The 19872-nt window shown below is 41.9% G+C and overlaps 1 protein-coding gene across 3 annotated transcripts in view; it reads left to right on the forward strand.

The window, feature by feature from the left end:
* The window catches only part of CTNNBIP1 (catenin beta interacting protein 1), a 63897-nt gene that overhangs the window by 34537 nt on the left and 9488 nt on the right, over nucleotides 1-19872 (forward strand). For all 3 annotated transcript variants that reach the window (XM_037881478.2, XM_037881479.2, XM_043531599.1), the window contains one exon: nucleotides 268-358. In XM_037881478.2, the coding sequence (XP_037737406.1) occupies nucleotides 268-358 (91 nt within the window). The remainder of the gene's footprint in view (nucleotides 1-267; nucleotides 359-19872) is intronic.

The following is a 19872-nucleotide window of genomic DNA, read 5'->3' on the forward strand; positions in this document are numbered from 1 at the left end:
TGAGGAAAGGAAAAGTCACTCCATTCATCCTTGTGATAGTCCACTTTTCAAGTGAGTATGGGTTGTGGGATTGTACTCTCTGCTTTTGAAGTGTAAGAGTCTGAAAAATCAGAATATGGTAGCAAGGAAGGAGTTGGGTCCAACTGGAGTTAGATCCTTTAAATGGATTAAATTAAAATTGTACATGGACTGATATGGAGAAGGCACTGGTATTTGTCAATAGTCTGTTTCCTGCTATTCATCCTTTCATTTTTTGCACATTTCCAGTTGACTGCCAGTGAAGAGGAATTCTTGCGGACGTATGCAGGTGTAGTGAATAGCCAACTTAGCCAGCTTCCTCAGCACTCTATTGATCAGGGTGAGTACCAGCAAAGGGGAAGATTTACCAGTGCTTTCAATCTGTACAGCAGTTTTTCCTGTTTGAAAAAGGCTTTCACACAGCAACACTGGAAAGAAAAAAAGTCTTTAAAAAAAGAAAGATGACTAAGTCCCCCCTCACACCCCCACCCCCCAATTGGCAAAACTACTTTACAGAGCGGAGGTATAGTACCTGAAACTAGTTTTAACTCATTTCCAGCTAATGCTCTTCCTGAGGCATTTTGGTCTGATGCATATTTTTGGATGTTGTACATGTTGAACAAAAAGGAAACCTTAATTCAGATACAATGATCGACCATCAGAAAGAGCACGCATCTGTCTCTCCATGTCTCTCTATCAATGGCTAGATAAGTGATCTGACTTTGTCTCAAATAAGGGAGATGTCACTTGAATTGATAAGAACTGCAGAAGGGTTTGCAGCCCACAGAAAACTGGCCATTGTCATAATTTGGTGCATCTTTATTCTCTGAAGAGGCAAAAGCTGAATGATCTTTGCTGTCATGGAAAGAACTGTCACATTTTTCTTGTTGTTCATGACACTGCATATCCTGGTGGATTCATTTGCCCTGTGCCTGCCAGGCTTCTAATGTCTACTTAATCTTTGAGCATAATCTCGGTAAGCATTGAGTTAGGTACCTGTATTTGGGTAATTACATTCCACCTACATAAATCCTTCCTGTAGTCTGAGAGATACACAGTTCATTTTTTGACGTAAACTGTGGAGGAGTGTTGCCGTGCACTGTTAAACAGACGGCTGCATCTCAGTGATGAGTGAAGTGAATCCTGGATGTATTTGGGATCTTTTAGGATGAGCAGTTTTATAATAAATAGTATTGTTCTTTGCAGTGTTGTGGTAGCCCTGTTGGTCCCAGGATATGAGAGAGACACAAGGTGAGACCTGTCAGAGAGCTCTATAGATCTCTCAAGCTTGTCTCTTTCACCCACAGAAGTTGGCTCAATAAAAGATATTACCTCACCCACCTTGTCTCTGTCAATATTATTCATGACTACTTAGAACACTGAAGGCCAAATTCTCCCAATTGACTGTAGACCATGACCGCCCAATACTTTCTATTCATTCATATAACTGTATTTGTTTTTCTTCTTTTGGGGCTGTAGTTGAATTTCAGGCATGTGTGGGGCACCCAACATCTCTGAACCTGCATTTACCATACATGCTGTGGCTCATCTGCCTGCGCTAGCTGTGGTCTGAATTTTGTCACTATCTCTCTAGCGGGGAATGATCTGTGGACTACGTTATATGTGTTAAAGTGCACAAACTGCAGTCCTCCTTTCTGGAAAGATAGAAAGGAGATACCTTACCAGAATGTGAGCTCAACGCTTCTTTGTTCATCCCCATTCCTAAGGAAGTGCTAGCACATCGTGAGTTGCCTTCTCTCACCGACCATTTTACCTTTCTCAAAGTCATGCGCAGACTTCTCTGGTTGTAGTAATCTTGCGGAAAGATTTTCCCTTTAAATTGACAGTGTCAAGTAGTGTATGCCCAGAATGGTAGTGCTTCTCTTCTCCAGCCTACTCCAGAAAAAAGGGGTGAAAGATGTTCACAGAACAATAATGAATGGAAATACTTCATGACTTTTTAATTAAAAACTTCTTTAGTGGGGAATTTAAATATTTTCCTCTAGAGATGCAAACACAAACACAGCAGCGAGGCACTTGTGCAAGAATATCAGCAGGAAAGTGATTAAACAAAGTCAAACAATAAAGTGTGTAAAAAGTAAATGAGTCTATAATTTTCAGTTTTGGGTAAGCTAAGGTGTGTCTAGAAGAATAGGTAAATTGTTTGGAATGTGGACCCTCTTTTAGTTGTGTTTATCTAATAACTAACACAGAGGTCTTAGATTACAGCGGTACATATAAATATAAAAACAGGTATAGGAAATGCTTTAGAAGGGGTACTAGGAAGATGAATAATTTAATGTTGAGGTTTATTCTTAAATATAACAGTGCTTTTATGTAATTTTGTAGTTAGAGGAACATGGGATTCTGTAGTTTTCTCTGTTCTCCAAACTGTTTGGCTGTTGTACAGCTGAAAATAAAATGGAAAAGTAGAAATAGATTTCTAACCCACACGATGAATTCCTGGCACTTGTGATGTTTTAATTAATGTAGCTGCAAGCAGCTGTTTGATCACACTGAAGTGAGGGCTCACACAGAATAAACTGGAGTCATTTAGCATCCACTCTGTCCTTCTCATTTACCTGAATATGTGAGCAGAGTGAAATGTTTGTCAATACAGGAGTCCATTATAAGACTGTTCAGGTAACTCAGAGCCAGCAGAGTGAGGTTGAATGCTGAGCAGTATGAGAAATCTCCTTATCTGATTGGATTCCATATTGTATTTCTGTAATTCTGTGAGGCAAAACCGTCTTAAATTTAAGAGCTAGGATAGCCTATTGCACAGTATCTCTTATGCAATAGAGAAATTTGGCTATTAGTTTTGAGGGCCCAGACAGGTAAAATGGTCCCCATGCTTCATGTCTGAGCCGTTTTAATGTATATTGCACATTATGGTTCAATAAGTTTCTAGATTACATTACACTATTTCCCTGTTTCCATAAAGAACTGTGAAACATGATGATGATGGAGAGGGACACATTGCAGTAAAACTTCCATATTTATTTTGATATATGCTAAACTATTTCTTGTGGTGTTTTCATTTGCTGATGCACTGTGTGTAATCTTATTTGGATGGTAAGGTTGCCTTATTTTTTTTGTTTACTCACTGAGTATGGGACTGGCTCTTGGTCTTTTGAATCTTTATCACAGTTTTGGTGGGAGGGAAATTGTTTGGCACTGGTGTAGTTGTCTAATCCCAGTCCATAAATCTGTTCTGTACCTCACTGCCTCATTCTCCAGCACTCGTTCTGAAGGATTCTGCACTGGCTCAACTAAATTCATATTATGAAATCTGGGTTTGATGGGGAAGTTGTTGATGAGCCCTGTTACCAGAAAGCCCATATTTTAATATAGAATCAGACATTTAGTATAGTTAAATCATTTAGAGAACAATTCCAAACACAACCTGCATAAACTTGGTCTTCAGTTTTAAATCTGGATGTTCATTCTTTAACCCCCCCCAAAAAAAGGCCATCAGTGACTTCATGGCCTTCATCTAAGCATAACATATACTCAATGCAGGTAATAAGCTTTCGTGAGCTACAGCTCACTTCAGCTTATGCTCAAATAAATTTGTTAGTCTCTAAGGTACCACAAGTCCTCCTTTTCTTTTTGCGGATACAGACTAACACGGCTGCTACTCTGAAACAATGCAGGTAATGTAACTCTAGCAACTTCATACATCTTTCAATGCATTAAACCTCTGTCGGAACAGATAACTACTGACTTCTTTGCAGCTAATCTCCTTTATACTTCCTGCTGAGTCCAAGGAATCTCTGGCCATATCCCTTCTCTCGTGGAAGTAAATTCCTCCCCATTGGTACTCACTGTGATCAAATGAGAGCCAGTTCTATCTTTGAAGACCAAATCCGCCTGACCAGTTTTCCCCTTTAACTTTTGGAAACCTGACCACAGCCAGAGAAATCCACCTTTTGAGAGGAGAAAACAAAATAAAGGGAGAGATAATGGCTCGCTAGCCAGAGAGTCAGGTGGCAAATTTGAACATGATGAGGTTAAGTAAAAGTGAGTAGTACGGAGAATAGGAGTTAAGTAAATCACGAGTCCTAACCAACTCTCATTTGCTTTGAGAAACGAAGAGGGAGCTCTAATTTGTCATATTGGCATGAGTGTTGTAAAATTTATTGGTCCAGACTTCGACCATCCCAGGATTAATTTCTACAGATAAACTATTGCACTTAAGTATGTTACCACAATGTTGCCCTTTGTTTCTTCTGTGGTATCATTTTAAGCATACATGTCAGTTGTGATGGATTTGCCAGAGGTCACATCAGATATCTTTATCTCATGTTGTCATGTTTAATGTTGCTGGAAAAAGGAAGAGTTCACTATGGCTTCAAAAATAAATTGATACAAATCCCAAAGACTCTCATGTAGGGGTGGGCAAACTTTTTGGCCCGAGGGCCACATTGGGGTTGCAAAATTGTATGGAGGGCCAGGTAGGGAAGGCTGTGCCCCCCTCAGAATCCCCAATCCATCCAACCCCCCCTGCTCCTTGTCCCCTGACACCCCCCCCACCCCCGGGATCCCACCCCTTATCCAACCCCACCTGCTCCCTGTCCCCCGACTGCCCCGACCCCTATCCACAACCCCGACCCCTGGGACTCCCACGCCTTTCCAATTCCCCGTCCACTGACCCCGACCTCCCCCCCCCCCCCCCCCCCCCCCCAGGATCCCACCCCTTATCCAACCCCACCTGCTCCCTGTCCCCTGACCTCCCCCCCCAGAACCACCGCCCCATCCAACCGCCCCCTGACAGGCCCCCCAGGACTCCCACACCTATCCAACCGCCCCGTGCTCCCTGTCCCCTGACTGCCCCCCAGGATCCCCTGGCCCCATTACCATGCCCCTCAGAGCAGTATGTCTGGTAGCCATGCCCCCTGGCCGGAGCCAGACATGTTGCCGCGCTGCCCTGCAGGAGCACACAGCCCCGCTGCCCAGAGTGCCGCCCATGTGGCGGCCTGGCTGTGGGGGAGGGGGAACAGCAGGGATGGGGCCGGACTAGCCTTGTTGGTGGGGAGCTCAAGGGCCGGCCAGGACAGTCCCACGGGCTGGATTTGGCCTGTGGGCTGTAGTTGGCTCACCTCTGCTCTAATGGCTTACTTAAAATCTAATATCTTAAGGGAGGCTCCCTCTCCGCTAGATGGCAGTATCTCTTCCTGAAAACTTCTATTCTAGACACACAGTGAGGTACTTAAATTGTAATTTATTCTTCAAAACTTCTTAAAGGAATTTCTTTCTTCTGTTCTCTTCCTCCTCTTCTCTTTTATGGGATCTTCCTTGTCTTAGGTTTATTCAGCCTTTGCAAAGCACAAGCAAAAAGTTTTTATTTAGGAAAACGTATGTACGTTTTTGGGCCCACCTACAAAGATTTGGCAGCCAAGGGGAAATCCTGATCTTTTCTTCCAGCAATGGGACAGAAGAAAGGTAACTCTCAACCTGAATTGTCCTATAGCATCAGTACTATCTCATTCTCCCAGCAGACAGACCAGAAGGGGTTGGAATTCATGGCCCAACTTCTCCCCAGCATATGGAGCAATGTGTTAAAGCCAACAGGAGTCTTAGCATTCTAGATGATGCAATAGAACCAGAGAGACAGACTTTTAGTGTTATACAAAACTATTTGTATCTCTAATCTAAGCATGCTGTAGAATAATTATGTACCATACTTGGAATTTGTGAGAGCTGAACTTGCCAACAGAGGTTTGAGACAAACTCCTGTTTTTTCCTCCCTTTTGCCTATTTCCCTTGGAGATACCACTCTTCAAATGGTGTACAGACATTAACTAAATCACTTCACGCTTGTGAAGCAGGGAAAATAGTATCCCCATTTTAGCTGTCATGCAGTGGAGGCAGAGAGGTAAGTAATTCTCCCGAGGTCAACAGAGGATATTGAGATTAGAAGTTCTTAGGTCCTGAATGATACTTTTTTTTAAAAAAAGACAAGTTAATATCTGTCCTAATATCTAATTTGTGTACAGTATAATCCAGTAATAAAAAATGGAATAAACTGTTCAACTGTACTTGTATACTGCCTTTCATGTGACGATCTTAAAACACTTTTTGTCCTCTCAAATCAAGAAGAGCTAAGAGGACTGTGGTCAACCATTGTTGTAACAAGCATGGTTCTGGTGTGATGTGGTCAAGACTTGTTTAATTGGAAAGGGCATTGATGCATATATCATATGTACTTTGCTGCCAGTACTGCCTGCAGAACCAATACAGCTACATAATTAACTGCATTCTGTTCCATCACCTCATACTCCACAAATTGCCAACTGAAGTCTCTTTCCTTCCAGGATCTTAGTGGTGGTGATATCAAGCAGAAAGAAAAGATCATGATACATATTATGCTGGCAGTTAAAACCTTCTTGCTTGAGCTTGTAAACTAAGCACACTTATCATTAGACATTCAGGGAGAATAAATATGGGATCCTATGGCTTAATTTTGTTCGTTCTTAGACTTGTAACTATGTTAACAATAAAAGATTTTGATCAACTTCCCACACCATTCTAATGCCAATGAAAGTGGAGGCACCCAACGACAATCCTGGAGCCTTAAATTTTCCCCTGTCAAGTGAGTATCTTTTACAGCAAATAGAGATTATGCAATGGAATTCACTCTGCAGAGCAAGAAAATCTCTCTTCAACAAATGGAATTATAAGGATTCAGAAATGTAATGCAGTGAGAGAGAGAACTTCATGGCCAAACCCTTTATGAAAGGGGTCCAGCCTCTACTTGAGGATGGCTGCTCACTCCAGGATGCAAGACTATCAAGCAAGCCCAAGAGGAGATCTCTCCCCATCCAAGGAAGACAGAAGAACCTTGTGAAGGATGTATGCTAAGAAGATTGGGAAGAACTGGCTTCAGATGATAACTTGTAAATTAGATTACTTCAGAAAACTCAGAAGGATGCTGAAGGAGTGGAAAGTCCAAGTGATCTTCTTAGAAATCCTCCTTGTCCCACAAGTGAAGACAGAAGATTCTGGAAGTGAACCTTTGGCTGTGTAAATGGTGTAAAGGTAGAGGGTGTCAGTTTTATGGAACGTTAGTTGCCCTATGGGGGGAGAGGGCTGTATAGCTTGGATGCCCTTCATCTCAGTAGAAGGGGAACCAGTTTGCTAGGGCAACAGGCTGGCTAGATTAATCAGGAAGGCATTAAAACAAAAGGGATGGATGAGAAGGGGAACAAATGAGCACTCATTTAGCACAAAATCAAGATGTCAAGAACAAAATTAGGGCACCAAGGGACATGAAAAGGGAGGAGGGATAGCTCAGTGGTTTGAGCATTGACCTGCTAAACCCAGGGTTGTGAGTTCAATCCCTGAGGGGGCCATTTAGGGATCTGGGACAAAAATTGGAGATTGTTCCTGCTTTGAGCAGGGGATTGGACTAGATGACCTCCTGAGGTCCCTTCTAACTCTGATATTCCAGGAAAAGAAGAAATTCTTTAATTGTCTATAAACCAATGCCAGGAGCCTGGGTAATAAACAAGAGGAATTGGGATTTCTCATTGAGCATAAATTTGATTTAATTGATACTACTGTAACCTGGTAGGAAGATATGCATGATGGAAATGTTTAAGTCACTGGTTCTGAACTCTTTAGGCAGGATCCAGTGGGCAAAGGGGCAATGGGAGAGGCACTCTGTCAAAAGTGTCTACCTATTTTTGAATCACTGACAAGCAAATGATCTTGAATGCTTATGGATCAGTGTTCTAATACATAAAGCACGAGAAGTTGCAAACTTTTAACAGTGAGGGTAATTAATCATTGGAACAATTTACCAAGAGTTGTGATGGATTATCACAATGGTCCCTTTTGGTCTTAAAATGTATGGATCTTGACACAGCAGTGAGTTGGGAGTCTGTATCAGTTGTGAAATAACTGTTCTTATACAATTTTGGAGATTCTTTATTCCAGTTAATTGTAAACTAAGGTTTCTATATGGCAGAGGCACTTAATTAGGGCTTCCTGTAGCTGCACTAGTTACAGACGGCAGAGGAGATGTCCACAATCTTGTAAGTAGGTCATACAGCCTCAGTCATGTTGCAGTTTGTGTTAGTCTGTGTTTGGAGCAGTCTGTACCCATGAAATGCTCTCCTAGGACAGCTAGCTGGGTTGCCATACGTTCACCTGAGACAAGACCACTGAGGTCTTCCTTTTGTTGTGTTCCTTGGTAGCTTTCGTAATAAGTACCTGTCAGCCCATTTGAGCAAGACTCTTTTTGTGTCTGCTGGAAGTCACTCTGCAACAGGGGTTCTCAAACTGGGGGTCTGGACCCATCAGGGGGTCGTGAGGTTATTACATGGGGGGTCGTGAGCTGTCAGCCTCCACCCCGAACCCCGCCTTTCCTCCAGTATTTATAATGGTGTTAAATTAAAAACAGTTGTTTATATATTATAAGCGGGGGGCGTCGCACTCAGAGGCTTGCTATGTGAAAGGGGTCACCAGTATAATCGTTTGAGAACCACTGCTCTACAACCAGGGTATCTAGTCTTGTACAATGTCTACTTGCAGCAACAAGACGGTACTTCAGAGGGAGTGAGTTTACTGTAAGCCCTGCTGAATAAAAAACTGTTCCAGTCATAAACCTCCAATGAGCCACTATTAATAAAACCTGAAGTTTAAATTACAATCTTGATAGTCGGCAAAAGGCTTTAGGGGATAACAAGATCTGTCAGAAATAGACACTAATAATCTCTAACTGTAATCAAGAAACACCTTAAAATTCCCATAATATATGTATTTAAAAGATAGCCCCGAAGGAATAGACTCAGAATTTTTTCTGCAGTTTGCTCTTTTTTCCCCTTGGAATATAACAGATCAAAATCTGGTGCTCTTACATCGCTCACTCTGCTTTCCAAAAACTATCAATTTACAAAACTTACAAACTCCTGTTCTAGGCTTAGTCATGTACCGCATTTTACATTTGTGATTGCTGCTCCCCTGAGAGGCATCTCATTGTGTGTGCTATACGGGTGAATTTTGCTTTCTTGACAGGCAATTGTACAAGCTTCAAGTTTAGTTTTGATTCTGTGTTGTATTTCTCTGTGCAAATCAGGCAATGAACTTGTTCCAGTGATCTGTGATATACCACCCTTGTTGCTCTAGCAAATGTCAAACCAAATACCATGCAACTGACAATACTGACTTGATTGTTCATAATTTTACTGTAATAAATGCTGTGAACAAATAAAACGTGTCTGAGTATAGCAAACAGTTTTATGAAGGTAGCTGTGGGTGTGATTGAATTCTAGCAATCAGATTTGAGTTCCTCATTTCAGTCCCTGTGCTGGAGTGAGAGTAGTCTAGGGCTGGCTCATCACTCTGTGCACTTTGACAGCACCTCCACATGGCCAAAATTGGGAGATAATTGATTAGAACCGGGTGATTAACTAGTTAACAAGGGGATTTGGCTTGTCAGCTGGGGAGGGTTAAAAGGGAGACAAGATGTGAGAGGGGGAGGCTGGAAGGAAGGGCAAAGAAGCCCAGGATCGCAGATGTGAGACCTCTCTCCCCACCCTCTCATCTTGTGCCTCGGGGGTGCATTGAAGCTTGGTGATGGGACATGAAGTTGCATAAGACATAAATAAAGGACACTGTGGTGAACTGACATAAGTGTGGGGACCACTTGCAAAGAGAATGTAGGGTGAGGGAGCAAACCCTGAGACATTCCCCTACAAGGCAAGGGTCATAGAGGAGGCTACTTCCTGCAAACTCCTCATCAAAATCTTGACTGTAATTGCAGCATATCTCTCCAGGTGCCGTTTCCTTAGCACGGACCAGTGGCTATTACTGGTCAGAGTACAGGACTGAAAGTCCACACACATCTGGGTTCTAGCCTCAGCTCTACCACGGACTGCTCTGACCCTTGGGCAGGTTCCTTAAAATCATTCTGCCTATCTGTAAAATATGATAATTCTTCCTTATTTCACAAGCGTGTTGTGAGGTATAACTAATGTTTGTGAAGTATTTTTGAAAGGTGCTAGAGAGAGGTGAAGTACTAGTGGAAGGGATGGAACTATGGGATGAGATGCCTCTTATCAGGAAAACAAGAATGACCGTATGAAAGCACCAGATTGCTCTACTCCCTGACTTGGTGAAAGAGACTAAACTTTTTTGAGCTTCATGTCTCCCCCTCCCCACCCCTCACCATTTACATTAATGAAAAAAAAAGACTGCAGTATTCTCCAGTTACGATACTAAATGCAGTCGTAACCGTGTTATAACCATATAATGTTGAGGCCATTAGTGTAGTGTTTTTATAAGTGTAAATTATTCCTCTTTCACCACTCCAAAACATTTTGTTACTAAGACTCAAGGTTTTTCTTCATGGGCTCAGAAGTCCTGAAAGATCTAAGGAACTAAGCAATTTCCATCCATAAATACATGCTTGGGGGGGATGGTCTCACTCTCCTTCTCAGTTATCTATTTTGATCTGTTCCACATTAGTCCCGCTCCCCTCACTACAGCAAATACTAAAGTGATTCAGACTGTAAGCTTCTTGTGTTTGAATTTGTGAATTGATGGCTTTTCACCAAATCTCCATCACTCTTCAGATGTATCTTGCACTGAAGTATTCAGCTAAACATATCCTTGTAAAAAATACAGTATTTCCCTTTTTTTAGCAAATTTTGTTTTTAAATTGTGCTTGGCTACATAACTCACTGCTGTGTGGTTGAACTGGAAAACAGAAGCTGTATAGCTAGAAAGTACAGTACCTGGGTTTCACTTCTAAGGCCTTGGGGACTACACCACTGTTCCTACAGCAACAGGAATGTCATGCTGGTTCTTAAAGAAAGCAGGTCCCTTGGGGAGGACAGAGCTGAGCTGCAAACACACTGGCTTGGTTAGAGACACTAGCTGTGTGTTAGAGTGTTAAAAATAAGCCCACAGTGTAAATTGAGGAGAAGAGATTATTGCCGTGAGATTTGGGGTAGTTATTGAGGAGGGATGGAGTTATTGGCTAGAGCATCTCTTCAACTTTTCTCTTTGAGAGAGTGCTTTTTTCTTTCTATACACACATTGCTTGTCTGAGTCTATTCCTTCTATAAAGTTGCATATTACATTTTTAGGGTGCCAAACCTGGGATTTAGGGAAAGGGCTAAATGTTGAAACGTGTTTGAGAGTAAGTGGCAGAGACAGGAGAAGAGGATGTGTAAAGGGTTTGAGCAAAAGAGAAATACTTCTTTTTCCAGTTCTGCATCCTTCAAGTAAGCTGCTTGAGATGTTTAACCCTTTAATCCCTAAAAGCTACTTAAGTGGCTTAGTTTGCTTGTGGTTGCAAAGCATTCAGGGGAAAGGGGTTAGATTCGTTACTGAAAAGATACTTGATATAGCTCATTAGATGTTGTAAAGTGTTAAAAAGTGATACAAAAGTGTATTTAAAACACGAGCTTCATATTTCTGACTCAACTGAATGTCCGAACAGTGTTTAGCTTCTGTTATTCGCAGGGCTGAACCACATTACACAACACGATAGTATGGTTGACTCATGCTGAAGAGGTCTGTGCCAGCAGCCTAATCATATTCATGATTTAGAGGGCCGGAGGAGTGTCATATTAAGTGGACTTCCTAGGAGAGCTTCCTTTCTAATGTAGACACAGCTTGTGTCTCACTATCACAATTTACCATGCATCACTTAGGAGTCATACAGCAAAGATGAACAACTCAGGTAAACCTTGCTAAGGTGGAGTTTCCTGTGCTGAAGGACAGCTCACTTAACAATGTTCTTTGTCCGTCTTTTTGCAATCACTTCTTTGAAACTGATTCCCACTGATTAGCAGATGAACTTGCTGGAGAGTGCTGAGCTCAGTGGCTGCCTGCAGCTGTCCCTACTGTTCAGCTCCATTCACTAGTTGCTTGACCTTCAAGTAATTTTATTTGTGTTTTTAGGGCATGTTTTGCCTGCCTTTTAAAGAACCAAATGGCTAGACTACATGAATAAATTCATATAATCAAAGCAGTGATGTTTCCATATTCAGCTGAACAAGCTGAGGTTCCAGAGTGCTGGGAAAAGATACTGTCACAGATGACTGGCCCACAAGGTGCCAAATTTCCTCTTGTCCTAAATTAGATATTGTTTCTTTAAGAAATTACTCCTTCCCACCTGCTAGTAATCTTCCAAATTAAGTGCTGCAATGGTGTTAAATCAAAGTACTGTCACTGAGTGAGAACCTGCAAACTGTGCAAGATGCTGGAGATGGTACCCAACCACATATGTAGACAGGCTATTTTGCCATTCTGGTTCCATCCGTTCTCTTTCCCTGCCACTTCTATTCTTATGTGTCAGCAGTCTGAGTGAACATGACAAGCTCCTGTCTCTTTACTGATGTGGCTGGGAAAGCAGAGGCTGCCATAATAGGCACGTATCTGCAATTGCAACAACTCCTGCCAGCCACCAGGAGTATCTTTCTTTGGGTTCAGTTTTGAAACTGGGTTTCTAATGCTATTGCAGCAATCTATTTGGAAAGTTAATAAGGGGGAGACTATCACTAGTCCATCTTAACATAGAATATATGCTATTTAGGGGTGGTGTTTAAATATTAGGGCTATCAGCCAATGTGTATAAGATAACATTTTAAAAATAAAGTAATGGGGAGTGCATACGCCTACCTAGGCCCTGAAAAATGTTGTTAATAAAGGTTCTGAATGTCCAGTCTTGTTTGAGGGGGTGGTTTTGGGAGAGGGAGGGTGGAACATGGAACAGGGCTCTGGAGCCTATATTCCTACCCTCAAATACAGACTCATAATACAAGTTTGTATTTGAAGGCAGGAACGAGTGCCCAAGGACTCTGAAGGGTCTTGAAGAGAGGAGTTGCATGTGCAGGAACTGGAAGGTCTAGTCTGAGTATGCACCTTTTCATTGTTTGATATACCTTAATTACTGCAAGTGCAAATGCTTAGTGAAGGATGTGCTCAATGTAAATATGGTTCAGGACCCTATTGTCTGGATCACAGGCTTTTGGCAAAGGTCCATCTTAACTTCGGAAACTCTGTGCTATTTTTTGTTTGTTTTTTTCATGTCAAAGAAAACGTCCCTTGTGAGAGGCAAGTTAGTTTGGGGCTGAGGCCCTGTTCACTAAGACCTCTGAGCCTTGTTGTCCTCTCACCAGATGGAAGCCCCTGCTCCGTTCTCTAGAGATACTTGTCGTGGTACGTGATCACAGGCTGCTTAGCAAACTTGTTGTGTTGTGGGTTTTATTTAGTTCTGGATAGCTGGGATCATTGGAGTGGACTTCTAAGAATGATCCCAGCTACAGGTATGGTATGAACTTTCCCTGGGAAAGTGTGCCCAAACTTTCTGCTGTAGTATTTTCATACAGTCTAATGCTCCCTAAGCAGGTTGTGAAGGATGAAAGATTTCATGACAGGGTCCACTCCAGTTCTATTGCATATATGCTAGCTGTTCCTGTTTAGCAAGGATGCATTCTTCTTCAAATGCTGGTCCCAATATGTACTTCACACATGGGTATGCATGTGTGCCATTAGAGTCAAGAGATTATTAACATGTGGTGTCCTTTGGCCCACACAAGTGCAGTTGCTCTCCTCATGCTCCAGACAGAGGGCGTAAGAGATGGTGCAGGCCGATACCTCTCCAGTTCCTTTTTACCACTGCAAGGCCTGAGTTGGAATCGTCTGTGGCCAGATTTCTGCAGCTTCTTTCTTCTAGCCTGTAAATAGATATTGTAAATAGTTTTTACATTAGCAGAAAGAAAAGGAGTACTTGTGGCACCTTAGAGACTAACAAATTTATTAGAGCATAAGCTTTCATGGGCTACAGCTCACTTCATCTTTAGCAGAGTTATTTTTTTATAGTATAGTTAGTATAGCTTGTTTCCCCCCTCTTTTCCCCTCCTACCTTGATGGGGAACCCCTCCTCACAGTCTGAGACTGTGCTCAGAGTCGCAGGGTTCAAGAATTGTCTTGCCCTTGCTCCCTCTCTGAGTGACACCACCAATGCTGCCTCTGTGTGGGTGAGATGCATATCTCTGCGAAGTGCAGCATCTGCTGCTCATTTCCACTGCGAACATGTGAAGGCTGTGAGCATCTGTTGAGGAAACAGATCTAGTACTTGACACTTCAGTACTGCCTTCTATCCAAGAAACTTAGTGCTTGGCACACACACACCTCCCCCAGGAAGTAGGCCTCTGTTTCAGAGGGGTAAACTTAGGGCATAGGGTGTTGAAGTGAATTTCCATAGGGGACCACGGCAGTCTGGCACAACTAGGACCTAAAGTCTGAATTCTTCATTCCTAGCTACCAGACTCAGTCTAAGGACAAACCTACATGATTTAGAAAACATGCATAGAGATGCAGTTTTACATATGTTTTTTCCTTCTTTCATTGTTGCTGCCTCCCTTTCCCTCTAGCTCCACAACTGTGGGTTGATTCTGGGGAGATCACCACCTTTTAATAGGCTTCCTCCAGTATGGGTATCTTGTGCTTACTTCTGAGCATAATTTGGGTCTGGTTCTGTCAGGTCTCTGATAAGGTCTTGCTGATGAATAAGGTCTGCCCCCTGCACCTCGGTGTCTTACCATGCTTTTACTATTGTTTGTGGTGTTATAGCTGTGTTGGTCCCAGAATATTGCAGAGGCAATAATACCTGTTGTGGGACCCACTTTGATGTGAAAAGAGACAAGCTTTTGAGCTTACACAGAGCTCTTCTTCAGGTCTGGACAAGAAGAGCTCTGTAAGCTTGAAAGCTTGTCTCTTTCCATAACAGAAGTTGGTCCAGTAAAAGATATTACCTCATTTGCCTTGTCTCCCTGTTTTGACAGCTCATGCAGGGCCTCAGGCCCGCATTACGCCATAAGCTCCATTAAACCCAGTGGCAGAATACGTAGACAGAGTTGAATGAAACTGAAATGAGAACTGTTTGGGATTGAACAGTATTTTGCCACTTACAGTTACTTTAAAACATGGATCTCAAAGTGCTTATAAATGCTCATTAAGCCTCAAACCCCTCTGAGTTCTTCCCGTATTACAGACTGAGAAACTGAGGCAGAGAGGGTAAGGCCATACAGCAGTTACCTAGGCTTTGAAGAGTCCTCTGAGTCCATTTGAATCATTACTGAAGGCAATAAACTATGAAGCTCTTTATGAATGTCAAACCAGCATATGAAATGCAGCAGCCAGAGGGCACAATTGTGTGTTGGAGTTGACTCGGCCTGAGGCTGTCTAGAAACCTGAACCCATTGTGAGAAACAGTCAGTTTCAAAGTAAGGTGGGATAGTTGCGGGGTTTAAGTTCAGCCACAGGTGTCCAGAGCAGAGCTCCAGTAAATATTTTCAAACCTGCGGTAGCCCCAACACACCCTGCCAGGCTGAAACCCCAGCACCCCCTGTTCCCTACGGGGCTGAAGCCCTGAGATCCCCGCCCTGCAGCCGAAGCCTGGAGCCCCTAATGGGGGTGGGGTATGGGGGGCTCCAAGAAATACTCTGAGAATTTAAGCCCTGGATAGTTGTGTGCTCATGGCCGAACATGGACATAAAACTTCAGATTTCGCAGCCTGTCAGATAAGTTATTCATGGCTACTGCAGTTTGGACAAACAGTGGCTCTCTGTAATAATGTATCTCCTCCTGCCTTAGACACACAATTTATTAGACTTCATAGTTGGGAGCACTGGAATACAGCCGAGGCTTGCTTCTGTTGCAGGATGGGAATGTTCTGTTTTGTTTTCACGCTCCAGGCCTGCTATCTGTGAATCAGTATTACATGTCTGTAAATTTCTTTGTGCTATATGTTATGTTTCTGGGTGTCATGTGGTGCCTTCTGCTTACTCAATCATCCACCTGGCTGCTCTGGGGGGTGTTACCTGTTTTTTGATGGATTCTTGTTATGTTTAAATACAGTTGCTTGAGGCTCTTGCAAACAGTGGTTTGCATGCAACTACCACATGAACACCTCACCCCCTGAATCAAAAAGGCATGGGAGGAGGAAGTAAAGCTGTTAAAGTTTGTGTAAAAAATCCAGTGTTGATTAACTTTATCAAAAACTGTACTGCAAGGGTGAGAGCAATAGGGACGGCATATGCACTACCATGCTGGAAAAACACCTCATGATAAGATGAGATCCATGGAAGGACCTCGAAGGCTGCCTCTTCTCACTCTTCCTTCCCCCTCCCCCCCCCAAAACACCCCTCAGCGCCTCATTCCAGCTCTGCAACAGGCTTCCTCTGTGACTTTGATAGTCATTTATTCTCTCTGCTTCACTTTCCTAGGTGTTGAAAATGGGGACAGTTTCATTTTGTAAAGTTCCTTTTACAAATGTATAACCAAAGGATATTACAATTGATAACTTACACAAATGTGATTTTTTTTTCATGCGCACAAACTGCACTTTACAAAAATGTAACTTAAAATAATAGGATAAGATTTAGTCAGCATAAAATTTTTAAACCTTATTTTAAAGGGAAAGTGGGTAAACAAATGAAACAGGAGTTAGAATTACATGGATAGGGGACTGGTATTTACAATTATTGTAGATTATTAGCACTGTAGGAAACAGCTAGATTGGAAAGATCCCAAATTATAGCAGGTGCATGAAAACATTTTCAAGCTTAAATTTAACTTGTAGGTAAAAAGGGACAGATATTGAAAGTGCTCAATGAGCCACATGCAACTGATCCAGTTGCAGCTAGAACTGGAAAACTGCAATATAATACAAAAGATGCTCCTACATCTAATTACAAAGAGTAAATCAGTCAAATTATATAGAATGTATTAATATAAAAAAGACAGCCACACTTTTGAGGGCTAATGTAATAATAAAACCTGTATGTACTTACTGTGTTTCATCCAAGGATCTCAAAGAATTTTACAAAGGTGGTTATTTTGTTTATTTTACAGTTAGGGAAACAGAAGTTGAGTGACTTGGCCAATAGCTAAGTCAATGGAACCCAGATTTTTTTGACTTAAAGGCCCCTGCTGTTGTCACTAGACACACTGCCTCTTCAGGTCAGGCCACAAGAAATGCAGCTCTAATGAAATTAATAGCAATTGAGGATTTTCAGCATGGTTATAAAGTGGTGTTTGTTTGTTTTTTCAAAATAGAACTTACCTTATGACTTTCTTAATGTTCAATTTTTGTTTGTATGTTCCCATGTATTCCAGTGATGAGGTGCATTTCCTGTGCCCCAGTCTGTTTCCAAGTAGGAGTTTCAAGTAAATGGCAGGGTAACACACAAGCTACTAGCGCCAGAGAGACCTGCACAATTCACTACGTGGGGCTGCTGAAACCATGATGTGTATTTCCCAAAACTGTCTTGAATATTTATTTTTCCTGCAGCTGTTTAGAACAGGAGCTAGTAAGCTGTGAACATACTATTCAGAGAGCTGATTTGACTGAGAAAGCCAATGTGAACTGCAAAACTCCCGGCATCTGCTGTGTGGTTAGAGATATTTATTGCTCCTGTCGTGCTTTGCATACTGCTCTATGCTAGTCACAGTGAGCAGTGCAATGGAACAGCATAGAAAGCTAGGACTGTTGGGTTGTAGAGAGAAATCAGCTGAGGGACTTAAATTGCTGGTGGATTATCTTGAAATAAGTCTCTCTACTTACATAAAACCCACCACAAGAATTTTTTAAATTTTGAAGAGAGAAGAAATAAAGAAAACAATCAACAACTGTTAGCCAACCTAGCTTGTCTGCTGTGCTGGGTGTGATATCATCTGTGATATTACTGTTGCTAGGAGACCTTGCTTGCTCTGGAACTACATAGCAAAGGCATCTTTAGTTTAAAGGGGGATGTATATTCAGGGAATAGGAAAGTTGGGGCAGATACCAAGACATGGATGCCAAGATCAAGCAATGTCCTGCCCGTTCTGTTTAACTGTTTCAATGATGCACCAACTATCAGGAGCTCTCTGCATTTAAATTTCTCATATTATGCTTATTAGAATCCTTACTAGTCAATACCTATTTAATATGGAGGGTAATAGTTAAAAGATGCACCTCTTTATTTTTAAAAAGGAAAACACAAACACGCCAAAATGGCTCCTTAACCCTTGGTTTTAATTCCCTTCTTGGATATATAACTTAAACAAATTGCCCTAGAGTATAAGAATTACTGAACATAAATGCATAAGTAGTGCTTTTGTTTTTTGAATTACATTAGCAGGAGGAATTGTGGTCTAGAGGTTTAAGCATGAACATGGGAGTCTGGACTCCCAGATTCTGTACCAGGCTTTGCTATTGACTGTGTGTGGTCTTGGGTAATTCCATTTGTATCTCAGTTTCCCCAATTATAAAATGGGGATAAAATGTACTGTGCAAGCCTCCAATAAAACTGGTACAGGACAAACTGTATTTTAAAGAAGTCTTAATAAACTTGGTTGTCATCCTGTCTTTGTGTTTTCTTTCCTTACCCTTTTCCAGCTCTCTGAACGGAATTTTGTCTTAAAGCAATTAGCCTCTCTTGTTCTTCATTGTCTATTCATTAAACAGTTAGCACAGAGACCAGCTGATTCAGCTTCAGTTGAGATGTAAGCGGTTTTTTTACCAGCCAAGCCGAGCTGAGGTATCTCAAGGGTGAGAGCGTGGGACCCTTGTTCAGTATAACACAGCTATTAAAAAAAAAAAACATTAAAAAATGCCACGGTACAGAAGCTGTAATATACAACTTCTGTCCCCAGTTCAGCATCCCTAAACTGCTGTGGATAGACTCTCAGCAATATGATACCTCATTTTATGTCGTGTCAAGTATGTTTTGCTACAATGGGTACTGAACTTGGAGCTGGTCCATATCAACTGAATGACCAGTTTTGATATGGGGCTAGAAGGACTGTCTTATTTGGTACCCTATGTCAAATACTGTAGTTTCTCTCATATAAATGCAGCCTGAATGTATGGCTGTATTTTCATTCCACAACCTCAGCTGCTGTTTGTCAGTGCCACTTGCATCTTCTGTTGCTTTGCTTTGCTTCTCTGTGTAAATCCTTCAGAAGTTATTCTCCTAACTTCAGATACCTTGAGAAGCAACAGAGCAACTTTTTGGTTGGTTTTTGGGGAGTGGTAGCTATGCTGCCTTCTAAGACCAGAATAAAGAATGAATTAAAGCAGCTTATTCGAAGGTAAAATTTTGGCTGAGAATTAATTTACAAAGCACAATAGTCATCCTTTCCCTCCCAACCGATGTATCAACCTCTAAAATTGCCCAAGTCACAAACTTGAGATCCGCACCTTCTCAAAGTTCAGGATAACAATATTAAAGAATATTAAACTATCCTGAGAATGGGAAGCAAGTAAGAGGCTGATATGACTGCATCAGCAGCTGTTTAATGAGCTGAAAATCAAAAGAACCCTACAAATAGTGGAAACATGGACAGTTTGCTACAGCTGAGTACAAAAGAATAGCACAAGCATAAAGGGACAAAATCATAGAAATATAGGGCTGGAAGGGAGCTCGAGAGGTCATCTGGTCCAGCTCCCTGGGGTGAGGCAGGATCAGGAATATGTAGAGCATCCTTGATCATCTAACCTGTTCTTAAAAACCTCCAATTAATGGGGACTCCACAGCCTCCCTTGGAAAACTTTTCTAACTAGAAGGATAATTGAAGTTTTTCTTAATATCTAACATAACTCTCCCTTGCTGTAGATTGTCTACTCTTGTCCTACCACTGGTGAACATGGAGAACAATTGATCTCCGTTGTCTTCATAACAGCCCTTAATGTATTTGAAGACTGTTGTCAGGTCCCTGCTCAGTCATCTTTTCTCATGACTAAGCATGACCATAGGTCAGGTTTTCTGCACCTTTTGTTGGTCTCTAGCCTCTTTCCAATTTGTCCACATCTTTCTGAAAGTGTGGCACCCAGAACTGGACATAATA

The sequence above is a fragment of the Chelonia mydas genome, chromosome 18, assembly GCF_015237465.2.
Source record: "Chelonia mydas isolate rCheMyd1 chromosome 18, rCheMyd1.pri.v2, whole genome shotgun sequence".
NCBI classification, from domain to species: Eukaryota; Metazoa; Chordata; order Testudines; family Cheloniidae; genus Chelonia; species Chelonia mydas.